General features: G+C 34.0%; 1 protein-coding gene across 2 annotated transcripts in view; it reads left to right on the plus strand.

Annotated features, from left to right (window-relative positions):
- Positions 1–18,108, plus strand: part of LOC145689734 (Kv channel-interacting protein 4-like) — a 794,874-nt gene that overhangs the window by 306,236 nt on the left and 470,530 nt on the right. Inside the window, exon 1 of one of the 2 annotated variants that reach the window (XM_081763937.1) lies at positions 5,015–5,094. The exons of the other annotated variant lie outside the window; for it this stretch is intronic. Coding sequence (XP_081620063.1) covers positions 5,091–5,094 — 4 coding nt within the window. The 5' untranslated portion in view covers positions 5,015–5,090. Of the gene's footprint in view, positions 1–5,014; positions 5,095–18,108 lie in introns of those variants that run through there. 2 annotated transcript variants of the gene reach the window in all.

The following is an 18,108-nucleotide window of genomic DNA, read 5'->3' on the forward strand; positions in this document are numbered from 1 at the left end:
GTTGTAAAATGTGTAGTATATAAAGGTTAAAGTTGATTGGATGGAGATCAAATGAACTTGTTGCAACTAAACATCAAGTTGTTATATGTATTCGTAATGGGCGCCCACATAAACATTACTACTATTGTGAATTTTACGACTCTCTGTAGTAGTGGTTTACAAAATGCAAAATCATGAAAGCGCATATAATTAGAATGTAACATTAGGCAAGTCTTTTTTTTTTTAATATATATCGATTTGACCTAGATATACGATCTACCTACTTTAAAAGTACACAGGATAATCATAATTTGCTTGAATGGCTTTTGGTCGATACCTAAAATAAATAAATAATTAAAGATTACTCTTGAGTCCGACTTGGAAATTCTCAGACCTAGTGATTCAATCTGATTCAGTGACTCGGTGACCGCGAAACCTCCTCATACACACGAAAACTCGTGAGTCCGGTTACATAATCCTAACAAATATTATATTTTCTTTCCCCTTTCTCTCTTTCTTCTCACTTATCTCTTCGAGTACCAAGATTGGGTCAATTTGACGCAGAGGATATTTTTTAAACAAATATCATTATTTTAAGAGCCATGGTTGCATCACTATAGACATTCCTTCTTCACCATGGGTTTTTCTCTTGTACATCTTTTTACTAAAATTGATAATACCAATAAATGAAGCAGAAACTACCGTTGTAAGCAAAGCACACTACATTAGCAAATCACTCTGCAAGGACTACCAACTGGAATCACAGTGGGATATGCGATGTCAGTTTCTCCTGAAAAAGACATCTTATTTATATATTTATTTTATTAACTTTGAATTATTATATTTCAAGTATAGTTCGAAAGAAAAAAATGATATTAATAGGATACAGTAAAAATTCCGTTTTTGGTGTCCACAATACATGTGCATGCGCTTATTTACTTTCATATAGACAATACATAAATATTTAATAATAGTACTCAAATTAGTATCAAAATTGCAGTTAGAAGTATACCCAAGCGTTGGCAGTTCGGTACTTGCACTTTGGCATAAGCAACACTTCAAAGATAACAATTTTTTTTTATCGTGACCCGATGGATGAATATGTTTAAAGATATTTCAACTGAATTCAGCATCTTCAAAGTAATATTTAAAATAAAAGAAAAAAGTACAGTTAGAATTTAATCCAAGAGTGGGTACGTTTTTACTAGTTGCATGATTTTTAGATCTTTGGGTTCACATTAGAAATTATCTTTTTATGAACTGCTTTGACATACGACGTGATTGTGTTCTCGCCTTTGGTATAAGAGCCCCATATCCGATCCATGCCATGCTAAGCTGCTATCTCTCAGTGATGATTTCAGGGGGTGAACCAAGGTGTTTCCTGTCATAACTACGAAGTTCCGATCGTGCTCAACCTGAGTTACCAGTATTTCCGTAGTATTACGACTTTCATCTCCCGGTTATCAAAGTTCCCTGCGCGGTGAATCTTCTGAAATTATTACTGTCAGCATCCTAATGAGATCTTTTCAGCAAGATGACAGACTTCGAAAAACTAAATTAAATTTATTGTGATGATGAAATAGTGTCACATTGGGAGTCGAACATGTGAATATTCGAGCTTGAGTGATTGACGTCATTAATTCACTATCAACTTTTGTGATACTAGTTTAGGGCTGATGTGGTTTCGGCTGATTCCAGTATGTCCGGATCACCGGATCTGTCTAAGTCATTCGGTTTGTGTGGATTACCGGATCAAACTGGGTCAGAGTAGCAAAATCATAACCCATGTGGCCTGAACAAAAATCATTACCCAAATGACCTATGAATGATCCATACTATCATTGAGAGATTTGAGGTATTACACGAACATTCTTTATAAACATATTTATAAATATCCTTTTGTAATTGTCTTTTCTAGTTAATGTTATTGGATTCGTATCCAAGTTACTACTTACGTTTATCTGTTATCTCTCATAAATGCACAAAATACAGTATTCATGAAAAGCTGATTTATTTTTGTGTCGATTTTTGTTGCAGTCCCTTCGGAAAAGAGTGCCTCCCTGTGGCTAACGTCCGTGCTTTCTATGCACGTGGTTTAACGTTCGATTCCCAGTGGGAGTTCTCGAGCAATGGTGCGAACCTCAGTTTGAAAACTAGATCCTGTATCACGTACTGAAAAGAGACGTTAATGTGAAAATTTATCCAATCCAATCCAAACCTTAGAGAAAAGAAAGTTTTAGGTTGCTTGTGGTTTTAAAGAGTCATTAGATGAGATCGACCCCCTAGAAGTTAAAATGTCTCTTCTGTTGTAGAAATTCGGAGATATATATATGAGAATCTCTTAATGGGTAGCGTGAACCTCGATCTACGTAATTCTACGCGAACCTCCTAAGAATTTGTCAATGTTCACATACTGTTATGCCATCTTTTCCATAATAATTTGTACTGGAATCAGGAGGTTTGTTACATAGTTTTCATGAAAAATAGACATAAACATTCTACGAGATGTTTTCTTGTCAAAAACCTTGGAGCCAGTTCGCGGATTGTAATTTAATAATCTTCAATGTGGAGAGAACATAATTATCTGTACAGTACTAAGAATTGAAGTAAAATCGCTCAATTGATTCCAAAGTTAAGTTATTTACATTTTCTTACTGGTAATTGTACCGTTAGATACGAAGGTGGGCTCAATCGCTCTGTGAGATTCAATAGACAGTTGCGCTGTCCCTCCAGCTTTTAAAAAGCTCATTTATTTTCATTAGAGTTTGGTGACAGGACAAGGTTATTCTTTCTCTATGGCCACTGTTTTTGAAATTAGATTTTTATGAAATTTAAATTAGTAAGATTGACTGACCTTGATCTGCTCAGAGTCAAAGACATCTCTTCTGTCGTAGAAATTCGTAGAAAGATTTATTGCAATCTGTAAACGAGTAAGTAATCCTCGATTCCTCTAAATGTCGAAAATGTAGCTAAAGTAGCCCTCGATTCCCCTAAATGACTGATATCTTTTGTATTGTAGAAGTTAAATATTTAAGAATCTCTAAGTGGGTAAGATGGACGACTTTGATTCCCCTTAGAGGTCAAAGACGCCTCTTCTATTGTATATACAAGTTGGGTTTATTAGAACCTTTAAATTGGTAAGATGGGTCTTGATCCCCATAGAGAACAAACACGTCTCTTCTGATGTAGAAATTAGATTTATTAGAATCTGTAAACGGAATAAGGCGAACCTCGATCTCCCCAGAAGTCAAAGACGTCTTTTCTGTTGCATCGTATAATTTAGAAGGTTTATTGCAGTCTTTAAAGAAGTAAGATAAACGTTGATTCTCCTAGAAGTCGAAGATGTAGGTAGTATGTACCTTGATCTTTCTAAATGTCATATATGTCTTGTGTTGTTGAAATTAGATTCTTTAGACTCTTTAAGTTGACGCGATGGATGACCGTGATCCCTAATAGAGGTCAAAGACGTCTCTTCTATTGTAGAAATTAGATCTATTAGAATCTTTAAATGGGTAAGATGACCTCGATTCCCTTAGAGAACAAACTCATCTCTTCTGATGAGAAAATTAGATTTATTGGAACCTTTAAACGGGTAAGGTGAATCTCGATCTCCCTAGAAGCCAATGACGTCTTTTCCGTTGTATAAATCAGAAAGTTTATTGCAATCCTTAAACGAGTAAGTTAAACCTCAATTTCTCCACAAGTGGAAGACATACGTAATGTGTACCTCGATCTCTCTAAGTGACAGACATCTCTTGTATTATAGAAATTAGATTTATTAGAATCTTTAGAAATTAGATTGGGTAAGATTTACCTTGATACCCCTAGAGAACAAAGATGTCTCTTCTGATGTAAAAATTAAAGTTATTGGAACCTTTAAACGGGTAATGTGAACCTCAATCTCCCTAAAAGTCAAAGATATATATTATGTTATAGAAATTTGGAGATTTATTAGAATTTTTTTATGAAGTGTGGAGCTCGATGTCCCTAAATATCAAAGATATATCATCTAGAAATTTAATTTATTAGATTTTTTTAAGTAAGCCTAAGTAAGATAGATTTCGATTTCCCTGATAGTGAAAGACAACTCTTCTATTGTAGAAATTAGGTTTGTTAGAATCTTTAAATGGGTAACGTAGAGATCGATTTCCTTAGAGATGAAAGACATCTCTTCTGTTATAGAAATTAAGAAGTTTAGTAGAATCTTAAATGGGAAAGTGGACTTCGATTTCACTAAAGGTCAAAATTGTATTTTCTTGTCGTACAAATTAGATGGCTTACTGTAATCTTTAAACGGTTAAGGTAAAACTCGGTGCCTCGAGATGTCTTTCGCTGTATGAATCGTGTGTATAGGCCATATAAAATATGTTTCAAGTTTGAAAGATAAATGCAATAATTCACTGCTGATTTATGCATGATATACAGTATATAGAGGGTACATATTAGAATCTCTTATCTCAAAAAAAGAAAAAAAAGAAAAAGAAATGAAACAACAAATTCATGATATCGTAATCTGAATCATTACGAAAATTGTACTCTATATTTTCTAACATCATTCTGCTATCTTGAAATCAGGGTTATTAATGTTTTAACTTGTAACCAATGAAATTCATGTCGAAAATGTCATGAGGAAGGGGGGACTGAAGGAGAGGAGAAAAAGAATGAAGCAAAAAATGCTCAATGATATGCCTATCATGTACGTCATAATAATCCATATCTTGGTACGCATTCAGCAAATACGCTATTACATTTAAACAGCATTTTTTCCGAAAGTTTTTTTAAGTAAAAAAATGAAGAAACAAAAAAAGACGCACAGAGACAAGATATTGTGCTCAGATAAACAAAGAGAGAATGAAGTAAAAGATAAAAAAGAAACCATTAAGAGTAGTAGTAAATTGGGCAGATGACGTATCCGTCCATGTTGTACTCTTCTGATGTTTGTCCAAAGCTCTCCCCTCCCTCCAACCTTTTGCAAGTTAGTAAAATAAGCGATTGCAGCGCCACTAGGCTTGTTGCGGCGCGAAACCGCAGAGTTAGCTTTGAGAGCGGGAGAGCTGGTCGTCTAGGCAACGGTAGCTAGGAAACGAAGGGGCTGCCAGGCCGGTCGGCATATGGGTAGGCTCGTCTGCTTTTTTCTGCATGCATTTTCAAAAGCAACAGGGTCTAACTTCTCCCTCTCTCTCTCTTTCTCTCCTCTCACTGTTTGCTTAGTTTATTTTTAGAAATAATTTCTTCTGTTGTAAACTTTCATTCACCTCTACGACTTGTAAAAAAAAAAAAAAAAAAAAAAAAGCCTATTACTTTCTCTTCGTTGCTGTCATGCTGAAATTTCTTAATATTTTCTTCGTTATTTCCCACAACATTGCCTTTCTTAAATAAGAAAATGTATGAGTTTTTAGAATGCCACTTTGTAGTGTCATGCTCTAGTTTTCTTGTCCACTCAAAGATGTCAAGATTTACGTTATTTTTATTCCGTACGTTGAATATATTTAATTATGTGTTGTTTTTTTTTCAATTTAGAATAAAATTTTTATTTTAAGTTCAAGTTTTTAAAATTCAATGGTGGTGCAACGATATTAGCATTAATATTTGGAAACTATTAAAAACACTTTTTAACTTTCCCGCTTATATTTGAGTACATAAAAACCATTTATTATTCATTTGAACGCATGGTACAGTTTGAATGTTTCTCCTTATACTTTACGTACATAGTTATCAAGTATAGTCTCGTTACAATAAGCTATTGATAGTAAATTGACTGTTTTAGTACAAGTTGAATTCATCAAAAACTTTTCATTCTACTTTACGACATGTTGACAGCATATTTCAGAATGAAGCGTAATAAATTATTATTATTATTATTATTATTATTATTATTATTATTATTATTATTATTATTATTATTATTATTATTATTATTATTATTATTATTATTATTATTAAGTATCCTGCCTATTCGCAGGTCTTGCAACTGGGATACGTTCCTAGGTGACAAAATAAAAAAAAAACAAATACATATATAAAAGAATCAATTAACTGTAATTGAAGTTTTTGACCATATTGATTAATTATTATCTTCATGGGGTCTCGGGTTCAAACCCTGCTTCAGCCAAGTGAACTTTGTGGTGGACAAACACTGTGTGCGTGGGTTTTCTCGGGGTTCTCCCGTTTCCTCCCACTTTCTTCATTCCACCATTTCATTCATTTCTCATAATCACCGTCTCCTTTAGCCTAACCGGCATAACCGTGGGACGTAAAACTCAAAGATTTCATTTCATTTTTTTATTATCTTCAGGCTTAGGCAATGGTTCGAAGAATTTTGTAAGTTTCTCTTGCCTGGCAGTTTTTAAAAGCTCCTTCAATTCAGACTGATATTCAGCAATGGCACTAGCAATTTGCCTCTTAAAAATAAGACTTCGTTCCATAGACGGATTAATTTTCATAAAGAAATCACAAAGCTCATTTGCCATTCTTAAACCTTCACTAAAATTTTTTTCAAATTAAATGTCACGTGTCCAGTGCTTGTTGAAGCCTCTTCTTCAATGGGCTGTGAATTTAACATTTCCTCCAAGTCGGTTTCAGTCAAATCTTCATCTTGCGATTCAAGCAGTTCCTGAATGTCACTTGATTCTATCTGTTCAAACCCATCTCGTCCTATTCCATTCGCAATTTCGGCTATGTTTGCAGTTAAAGTTTGAATTTGCACACATTCTTCGTCATTTTCCGCAGTCAGAGCAGGCCACAGTTTTATCCAGCATGACTTCAATGTGTGTGGCTTCAGTTCTTCCAATGATTCTTTTATGTTTACGATGCATTTTGCTATGTCAAATTTCTTACAGCCTTCCATAACATTCATATCAGGATTACATTCCATATTATCCAAACGATTTTGAAGGTTGGTCTAATGTAATAGAGCTTAAAGGCCTGGATTATTCCTTGGTCCATAGGTTGAAGCAAAGCCGTCGTGTTGGGAGGTAAAAATGTCACTTTTATATTTGGATGCATAGTTTCAAGTTTGCGAGGATGACCTGGTGCATTGTCCAAAACTAGAACTGCTTTAAAGTCTAAATTCTGTTTTTTTAAAATAAGTTTTAACTTCAGAAACAAAACAATTCCGGAACCAGTCACAAAAAATAGCGCTTGTAACCCACGCTTTCTTATTAGCACGCCAAAACACTGGCAGGTCGTCCTTGTTTTGATTTTTTAAAGCCCGAGGATTTAACGATCTGTAAAGCATCAGTGGTTTAATGACACAATCTCCAGATGCATTAGAACATAGTAGCAGTGTAACTCTATCCTTTGCTGCCTTAAATCCAGGAGCAGACTTTTCGCTTTTAGAAATGAATGTTTTGCTTGGCATTGTCTTCCAAAACAGTGCAGTTTCGTCTGCATTAAATACTTGCTCAGGTTTGTATCCTCCATCAGCTACTAAGTTTGCAAATTCTTCTGGATATCGTTCTGCTGCAGCAGTGTCTGCAGATGCAGCTTCTCCAACAATTTTAATGTTATGCAATGATTGTCTCACCTTAAATTTATTGAACCAACCTTCCGATGCTTGAAATCCTCCATCTGTACATTCACCACTACAACTACCATCACGTTCTTTAAAATGAGCGTAAAGACGCTTTGCCTTCTCCCGCACCATTGGACCACTCAGGGGCATCCTTTTTTGGTTGCGGTCTTCGATCCATAATGACAACGCCACTTCCATTTTCTCTATTGCTGGATCACGAACAATTTTCGCTGACAGTGAAGTTGAAGCTACAGACGACCTTATTTTATCTTCGGATTTTTTTTTATTGATCGTACAGTTGATTCGTTGACATTGAATGAGCGTGATATGGATGCAAACGACTCTCCAAGGCGTAAACGATCAAGCATTTCTATTTTCACTTTAAGCGGTAACACAGATTTTTTTTTTTCGTGTCGAAACTTGTTTCTCATTTTTTTTAGTTGACATTAGTGTATAAATTAGGAAGACAGCGGTAGAGACGTGTTACTCGATCACACTTTTTGTAACGAATCGAAAGACGAAACAATAAAACACGCAAAGCGGCTCTTACCAAAGGACGGAACATCTAATAATGTGGCGGCATTTAAAAATATACTTTATTCATTGAGTAATAAGGTTGCCTTCATTCTGTTTGTTTACATTCTCAAAAACACCGATCGCGACGAAGGCGGCTTATGTCAAAGTCCGAGCCAATACAGCGGCGATATCATTTAACAACATACTCTAGGCAAAGTTGTAATAAGGTCTATTTTACATTTTATTAGTTCACTTGACGGCGTTTACAAAGGATATTGGGTTGGATACCTATTGGAATCCTTTTTATTATTATGTATGTACGTACTGATTAGATCCGCGAATAAAGAAATCTTTAGCCGCGTATATAGGAATTGGGTCGCATTTTTTAAATCCGCGAATAGTGAAAACGCGAATGAAGGAAGCGCGAATAAGGAGCTTTTACTGTATTTAATTATATCTATTTATTGTTTTTTATTATTATTATTATTTCTTAGGTCCAGGTCTGAAAATATTTTTCACACGTTTCGGGATCTTTTGTTTCCCCTTTTTAACAGCCCAAATATTTATTTTTTAATTTTTTAAATAATCGATCAGTTTTGGTCTTCTTCTTCCTACTGCTTACTTTCCTTCCATCTTACCCGCTATAGTGTTTTGAAGAAGACAATTTATTCGAAAGATTTGTCCATTGCAATTGGCCTTATTACGAAGGATGTTGTCTAAAAGTGTCCTCTTCTCTCCTTCCCGTTTTAAAATATTTTCGCTCGTTACTCTTTCCATCCATTTTATCTTCTCCATCTTACTCCAACACCATATTTCCGAGCTTAATAAATATTTCTTCTCTAACTTCCGTAATGTCCAAGTCTCAGCATTTGACCAGCTTCTTCCTTAATCTAACGTTAAGCTTGATAGTTAGGGGTGATATTTTCTTATTGAACGCCACGTTGGTTACGGCAGTTCTGGGTCTAATTTCTTTGGTGCAGTAGACCTCTCTCGTCAAACATCTTTCCAGATATTGGAATTGATCGACCTCTTCAACAACTCTTGGTTCTACTATGATCAGTAAGAGCGTGCTTCTTTTCATCGGTATTTTCATGATTTTCGACTTTCCGATGTTGATTTTCATTCCACGCTGTTTCCCAGTGTCAACTATTTTATCCATCATCTCCTGTAGTCCTTGTTCTTCTTCTTCTTTTTTTTTTTTTTTACCTATAATAACCCACTCATCCGCATACCTGACCTTGTTAATAATTTGCCTTCCAATCTTGAAATCTCCAACTTCCATTAAGGCTTCCTTCATTAAGCATTCACTGTAAATGTTAAATACAGGTCATACAATTGAATATTACTCACGAACAAAGTCGCACCTGGGGTCATATTATTGAATGCCAAAATATTCTGGGGTTTATACTGGATTAAATGGGATTTTTAATATTTTTCAAGTCTAATGTATATATTCTTTTATTATTATTATTATTATTATTATTATTATTATTATTATTATTATTATTATTATTATTATTATTATTATTATTATTATTATTATTATTATTTGAAATTATAATTATTGTTAGGTTTTTTCTGTGTTTATGCTTTTTTAATACATACAATTGCTGACGTGCACTGCTGAAAGAATTTACTTTACTTTAAGTTAGCTGTTCTCGAAAAATCATCACAAACCAATAAGAGTACATTTTAAGCTTTCATAGGAACACAATCCGATTTTATGAATTTTAAAGGCAACTTAAAATGAAACATGATCTTAAAGTAGAGGTTTATTGATCCCTTTTACACTGACTGCTGTTAACCTAGACTAATAGGCTAAATTTGGAAACTTAAAAGAAAGCGTCTGCTAATTTCCAACAAATATATGTATGTTTAAATATTTCTTTTAGACTTACTTCTGATTATTTCAACCTCCAAAGGTTCACGTTATTGGGAAGTAACAAACAAGCACCGAAAAATCTGATAATTTAAAAAATATATATCGGTAAGCAATTTTTAGTTTCAATTTGGGATAAATTTCCCTCCTTGCATCTAATTTAAAGCCAAAAGCTATATGAGTAGATTTATAAATCTTAAGCAGAACACAGGGAATGTTTCACAAAAATCAGCAGGAAAGAAATAAAACAAAAATGATCATAAAACACATTTTTTTAAATTCCAGCTTCTCACTTTTGAGCGATTTCAAAGCCCTGATTGATGTCAACCCGAAGTAATAGGTTGCATTGAGAAATGTCGAAGAATATGTACTTCATGCTAAATGAAAATCTGCTGATTCCTAGGTGTGATAGAGTTAAACATAATTTATAAGGTGGTAATTCATACCCTTGCCTTTTAATAATTTCAACTCGGACCAATTCTTAAGTCTTAAACAAAATACTTGTCACGTTTCATAGAAATCGGAGATTTTACATAAAATGTATCGTCAAATACGGTATTCATCTTAAAATTGGGGGGTAAACTCACTTCCTCATTCTTAACGAATTTCAACCTTAAATATTGGGAATGATTAGGAAATCGGAAAATTAAATATATGCCATATTGTATTAAAATCGCCTAATATTTACGAATATCTTACAATTTCTAGGAACATGTATGAAAATGTATTACGTGAATTTAAATCCCACGGTCATGTCGGCTAGGCTAAAGAAGACGGTGATGATAAGAAATGAATGAAATAGTGGAATGAAGGAAGTGGGAGGAAACGAGAGAACCCCGAGAAAATTCACGCATATGGTGTTTGTCCACCACAAAGTTTACTTGGAGCGAGCTGAGATCGAACCAAGGACCGGAAATGTGTTTTTAAAAGGGTAGTGTGATTTATCCCTCTTTCTCCTGATTAATTTCATACCCAAGCAATAGAGCAGTCTTAATTCTCAAAAAGAAATGTTTTATTTTTTAATAATAATAATAATAATAATAATAATAATAATAATAATAATAATAGGGAGACTTTTAAAGGGAGTTTATAATGAAATATATACTAGTATTTTTCTTTAAAGTTAGGGAAAATTCCCTAATTCTTATGAGTTTCAACTCCAAGCATTTACGATGATTGCAAACGTGAAACAAAATATTTCCCATATTACATTAAAAACTAATATTTTTTACGAATTATAGTGGAAGATTATTTTCTTATATCGATATTGTTTGTATATACAAGAAAACTCAAATTAAGTTAATTAATCCCCGTTCAATCCGTTTTCTTTGATTTATTGCAACCGCGTACAATGAGAATGACCGAGATATCTTAAAGAAAGTGTACACCATACAGGTACACACCATACACCTGTATTTAATCAAAGTCGAATTAATTTGATCTAACTCTGTTATCACGTTTTTTAATATCTACAAAGTTTCAACAAGATTTTAGTACCCTCTTGTTCTTTGATGGATTTTCAGACCCAAACAAGAGACATAATTCCTGAGGTTCAAGAAAGGTAGGTTAATTTAAAATCTTAGGAAGTTATCTTGGAACGGACTGACAGACAAATGCTGAATAAGTCAAATAATAGAAGCACATAAACACACGCTTCAGCTAGGTAGTATCTTGGCAGTATTGACATTTAATTCTTAATTTTAAATACACGAAAACATTAAAATTAAACTTAATATTATCACTAATAGTTTTATAAACGTATCATTGAACTGCGAGCAGAAGCAAAATTTTTTATTTATCCATACAATAGTAAATAATCATTCGGTAAACGAGGGATATCCAACTTCCTTGCTGTCAGGAATCCCTATTAAGTTTTCTAAATGACTTTTACGAGACCTAGTTCTCTGGTTAGTCTTTTTTTTTTCGTCCAGATTAGCAGCAACATAGTATCTCGTTTTACTTACCATAGTACAGGGCATTAATTTAAACTAGAATTGTTTTGCTGTAGTTTTATATATCAAATTTATTTTTCCGAAATTTTAAATTTGTGATTCTCGTGGTCATATTTGACCTGTGAACCATGGATTAGATACTCCTGCACTAATTCATATTACAATGCTTTTGTATTGTAACAATGGACTTTATGGTGGTATGGGTTTTCTTGGAGCTTTCCCATTTCTCCTACTTTCGTCATTCCAGCATTATTATCCGTCTTATCATCACCGTCTCCCTAGCCTCCCTGCATAAACGTAGAACGTTAAACAAACAAACAAACAAAAAAAAACTTACATCATATCTTCTTAAAGTTCGAGGTTGATTAACCCCCATTCCTCTGACTAATGGCAATCTAAAAGCATCATACCCTATTGGAAAGCCTAAAGGAAAGTAATTTCTTAATAAAGCCTGATAATTTCTGAGGAATATATATTTAAATAGTTTGCTTTAAATAATGGAGTAAATTCACTCATTTACCTCTGACGATATATAGTGTTTGCTATAAACAATTTATTTTCATTCAAATGCGTAGACGTAACAATTTGTTTGGGTTAGTAGTTATGTTTTTGTTAGAGATACGTAAAATTTGTTCTTTTTTCATGGTATGAAGGCTTTTTCCGACAGCTTTATGAAATCTTGACTGTACAACATACACTCGTGCATTGCTACACGTAAGAGAAACGGGGGAATTTATGTGCTGAATTTCCGTGGCTAAATTTGACCACACATAATTCAAACAGAGTATTCATTTATTACTTCGTTTTGCGCTTTCAACTGACACTGCATGATTATATTCACGTAAAATACTCAATTTATCAGGTAAGCAAGATATAATATAACGTGGAGAAAATAAATTAAGTGTAATGCGTCTTGAATATCGTGCGCTAGAAAATAGCCCGCAACTTGGAAAGAAAAATACTAGAATTTGTTATTAAGAAAACGAGCGAGGAAGGTTTTTGGTCTAATCTCCAAATCAATCTTCGTTTTCGGCTAATTCACTCATGAATTTGTTATTCACCTCTAAGACATATTAGAGATACTCATTTTTCTAGGTTATCTATTGTACCGAGTTAGTTCGCGAATTCCTTAGTGCTTAAAGCGTTATGCATAGTACAATAGCTTACGCATAAACAGTGTGAACAAAGAAAGAGTTTTCAAACATAGTTAACTATAGGTGTATTCAAAATTTTCTTTCCATTTATTTCCTATATTCTATTTTTCTTGTTCTCTTTTTAGATACAATATTATCTCCATCCCTTTCTCTCTCTAGCGGCTGATCTTTGCTGCTCTGATGTGTGTGATTAGTGAAGCATGATAAATACCATGTGTGTTGTACAATATCAATAGGTCTCTCTACGCTTCTCCATCGAAAGAGCTTGGGTAAACAAATAGATCTCCAGAGGAACAAAAGCGCACACAAGCGATAAAACGTTTCTTTCAATCAGTGCTAAATCAATACCGAACTACTTAATGTTTCTGTATTAACTAAACTCCGGGAATAAGTAATCTTTGGTGCATTACCGCAGGATCAAAAAGTTTGCTGTTGAATCCTTTTATGTGCCAAGAAAAATCTAGAGAAGATTGTTGTTTATTCCACGTCATGTATTTTTGTGTTATCCTTCCACTTATTTCATGGTCTATCGTAAATTGCCTTTTTCACAGGCTTCCCAACTCTTTACATTACGCTAGTATTTATTAATACGAACAACTATCCCGTCATTTTAAACCTCGTTTTCCGTACAATATTGAGACATCTATTTATTTGTTTACTTAGTTTTTCTATGGTATTTCTACAATTTTGTCTTCGGACAGATTATTCTGAAAGTAAAGTAGATAAGAAAATCTTGAGTACAATTCTTTTGCGTTTCTCACATTTGATATGGCAACGTGGTCAATGGGGCACCTCGTTTCAGCTTCAATCTTAGAGTGGTTGAAATTTATAAAACTGAACTGTCTTTGGGCTATGAATAATAATTTATTGTATCCCATATCTATAGTACAAGATGTCCACAAAACGCACTTTTAGTGTCCCATGGGTACCATACTTGTCCCGAGATTCCGACCCGCATCTTAAGATTTTAAGGATAATGAAAATTTTCACGACATTACGCTTGGGTTTCAATGAGATATGCCTGTCATGGAATAATATTTTGTTGTCCAAAAGCCATCCTGTGATTATGCCACAAAGAGCTCAGAAAGGTCCCACAGGAAACCTGCAGTAAGTTCCGTTTCCGGGATATAAGAGGACGTAAGAATTTCCAAAGTGGATCTCCCATAGGCATCCCGATATATCGGGATTGACGACCCTTGAAAAATGATACTTTCTGCTTTGTTAGTTTAAATCGATAGTTTAAAGTTTTCTACATACTTCATAAAGGTAAAAACAAAATATTAGTATAACAACAATGAGCCATTTACAAAGATACAAACAGTTCTTGTGTCTGGAAAGAACGAAATCAGAAGAATTGTCTGATTCCGTTTAAAGGAAGTGCATGAGTAGTCACCATTGAGTATTGTTATCCATACGCTAAGTTACGCTAACCAGCTTAAGAGGTAATTGCAAATTCCATAGTAGTAAATTCCATACTAGTTTAGAGGCTTCGTTCTCGATTTTTATAGCAAAGGTACTGTTTCGGCGTCATTCAAAACAACTTTATGTTTGCTATTTTTTTAACAACCACCTAGACTATAGTCGATTATGTTGGAAGCCCAATTCACAAAAAACATTTCTACCGACGTCAGTGAAAAGTAGATCTTAAAACTGAAAGAAAGAAAGTTTGAAAAATACTGATACCGAATCTGAAACTCATTTATCGACAATATCTTTGATTCTCGAAACAAAGTCGAAGTTCACGCCTAAGAACAAATTAATGGTGACGCCACAGATGGACGACCGTAATATTCGACACGGCCAGGCAAGTACAAGGTGTTGATTTCGACTCTTTTTCGTTGTAGAGTCGGTTCGTTTAAATCAATAAACAGACAAGCCAATAGAAATGTCGAAGATGACTATCCTGGCAACAGATATACTTCTGCTCGGCATTACGCTTAACGAATTTTTGCCTTAAATACGTAGATTAAGGGCAATGCTTCGTGATAAGAGGTGTGCCTGGTGGCAGCATTCGGTGAACATAATATTCGTGTTGGAATCAGTCTTTCTTTCAGAAAAAAATGTTCCGGGGGACACCTTAATATTCTGGTGGGCACTGCTGGTACTATTCTATTTATTATTATATTATGGACGTATTATTTTGCTGTCCTCCGGGGGGCACTCTCAGAGCTCCGAGGGCCAGCCCAAAAACATGTCTGGAAGAAACGCTGGTTGGAATTGAGTGGAAGAATAAGGTGAAGTGTGACTTTCCATAAATTTAAGTGCCTGTACATACGTACATTCACTTGATTCACTTCAACGTACAGGTACCATATACTTCCCTCATTTACACTTATTTAATCGACATCTTTTTTACATTACACATTTCCCCTTCTCCACCCTATTTCTACTCTTATCCACCTGGCGCCTAACCCTCTTTCCTTATCTATTATAATGATTACTTTCTACATTTGCTTTATTGTCGTCAAAGTTCTTACTTTACACCGTTTTTAATTATTATTTGGCATACTTTATGATACTGTACATATTTTATTCCTTGTATTAATTACAGGTAAATTCTTCACAAGATATTTGACAAGCCTTGGGTCGCGATTACAATATACTATACTGTACATTTTACAGTAGTAGTAGTGGAGTAGTGGTAGTAGTAGTAGTAGTTCGTCAACCTAGAGCGTTTGCGTTTTTGTGTAACATAGGGCTACGAGAAGAGGAGTAACTTGGTTCGACCATAAAGAGAACTGATGATTAATGATGGAATTAAAGAGACAATGCAGCCATTAGAAACACCATGGCAGGCAAAGAAGGCAAATGAATTAGTCATTTCGAAAAAGCCATATACCAACCAAAGTAAATTCTTGAGCAGAATGAAAAACAACTTTGGATTGCAAACTCGACGTGTACAATGTCATCAATGATTATTGAGGTAATAATGTAGGATATGTAACATAACGTGACCAGACAATTGGTCTCTTCATAGGGGATGCTTGTTTCTTCGAGTACGTCTCAACTTTGCACTAAAATGAAAATGTGGTGGAGATGGACATATGACATTTCCGCAATGACTGATTCAAATATAAACAGATCTTTTCCTTACAGAGCCCCTAAACATCAGACATTTTTGGCATTTATTTTCAGTAATTTGAGGCAGAATCAGAACTATCGTAATGTACTCAAATTTCATTGCTCTATCACTGGAAACCAAAGGCGTACTCGCTAGCCACTACACCAACAGGGAGGACTATTTCACTGTTACCTACACATATGTACACTCTATCAACAAAAATAGAGCACACTCGTGGCAATATGATTAGCGTACACGTCTTTGGAGCAGGAGACTTGCATTCGATTCCCAATGGAACTCATGTTCGAATTCTACGTTAAACTGTAGGTCCACGTCTTACACAGCCTCGCTGCTTAAAAGAACGCTAAACTCTAATTTTATCTAATCTAATATATCAACCCAAAAAATTGTTACAGAGATAATAACTTTGTCAATACAAAAATACGTTGTGCCCAGTTCTTTTCTTTTTTTAAAGAAAAGGGGAAAACCATGATCACTCAATCGTAACACTCTCACTATTGGTGCGAAGAGTGTTTGCTTGAATCCTACTTCTCATTGACATGCTAGATGAGCTTGTTTAGGATTATATATGTATAATATATATATATATATATATATATATATATATATATATATATATATATATATTATGAGTTGTATTTGTATGTTCGTGGATTTTCTCGTGTTCTTTCGTTTCCTCCTAAATCCTAATTCCATAAACTCTTTCATAATCATTAACTTTAATTAATGATCTATGTCCTTTGGCCTAAAGAGTATAAGCGCGTGCAAGTTAAAGATTTATTTTGAAGAACAAATCTGGTGTGCGCTGTCTAAATCTCATTAGCCACCACTAAATCAAATTGAACAATCTCTTTCGAAATTATACTCATCGAGGATTGGTTATTAATTGATTTGGGAGTTTAGCGTCCCGTTCAACATTGAGGCTAACTGAGACGGGAACCTACCGCGTAATGTGAGGTCCAAGCCGTATGAAAGCTCTCACCAGGAGTCAAAGCTGGGTCTCCCGCGCCAATATTCAACAAAGAATATGACTGGAACTGATGCATACTTTTGGAGCTAACAATAGTAAGTCTATTCTTTAAAAACTATTTTAATCAGATCATTTTTTCTACTCGAGAAAAAAAATAACGAGGTATTTTGAACAAGTTATTTTAATTTCTTTTAAATGTCTGAATTCATTCTATTTTCTAAGTATTTTTTTTAAAAAAAAAAAAAACTACTCAGGATTTTCTTTTCTCAGATTTTTAAGAAAGAGTATTATCAAGTGCTTAGGTTTCTTCAATTTAATGCTGTAATACAATCGCTGTTTCTTTTTAATTAGTCCCTTGAGATATCATGAATGTTCAAAATAAAATCCCTTAACTTTCTTTCCTTTTCCTTTTTTTTTTTTTTTTTTTTGTTTTTTTACGCTACAAGATTCACAGTTGATCGAGGATTAATTCTTTCTTTTCTTTTCATTCCTTTCTTTTTTCTTTCTTTTTTTTTTTTAAATAATAAAGGTGAAGTACATCTCAAGTGTCCAATAAGCTTGTTTAATGTGGTGTAAAACGTTAGTGAAGGCAGTTACAATGTTGGGTGCCATTCTCTAACTGAAGAAAATATAATTGAATTTCTTTCAATGCTGCTTAAAACATGATTTCTCTGCTTTTAAGAAATGGGTAATCTGACGTTAAGTATTTAACAAACTTATTGCAGTAATGGAGGCTGATTTAGCAGAATAATTTCATTTGTGTGTGTTTGTGTTTGTGTGTGTGAAGAGAATAAGGAAATTCTGAAATGGAAACAAGCAAGCCTCTGAAGGTTTCATTGAATGGTTTGAATGAATGTGAATGAATGTCGAAACTATTGAAATTTTCAGTAAATTAAGTTAACACTTTTAGTTAATTTTAATGATTTTATACTGTTAATAACTTAGCTTGCGCAAAACGGAATCTCCTAATTTTAAATTGTGATTGATTTGTTCAGTGATTAAAAAAAGACATCGAAAAATCTTTAAATAAATCTCTTTAAGGTTTATGTTCCACGATTATGCC

Source organism: Thermobia domestica, chromosome 1 (genome assembly GCF_964235325.1).
Source record: "Thermobia domestica chromosome 1, izTheDome1.hap1.1, whole genome shotgun sequence".
NCBI lineage: Eukaryota > Metazoa > Arthropoda > Insecta > Zygentoma > Lepismatidae > Thermobia > Thermobia domestica.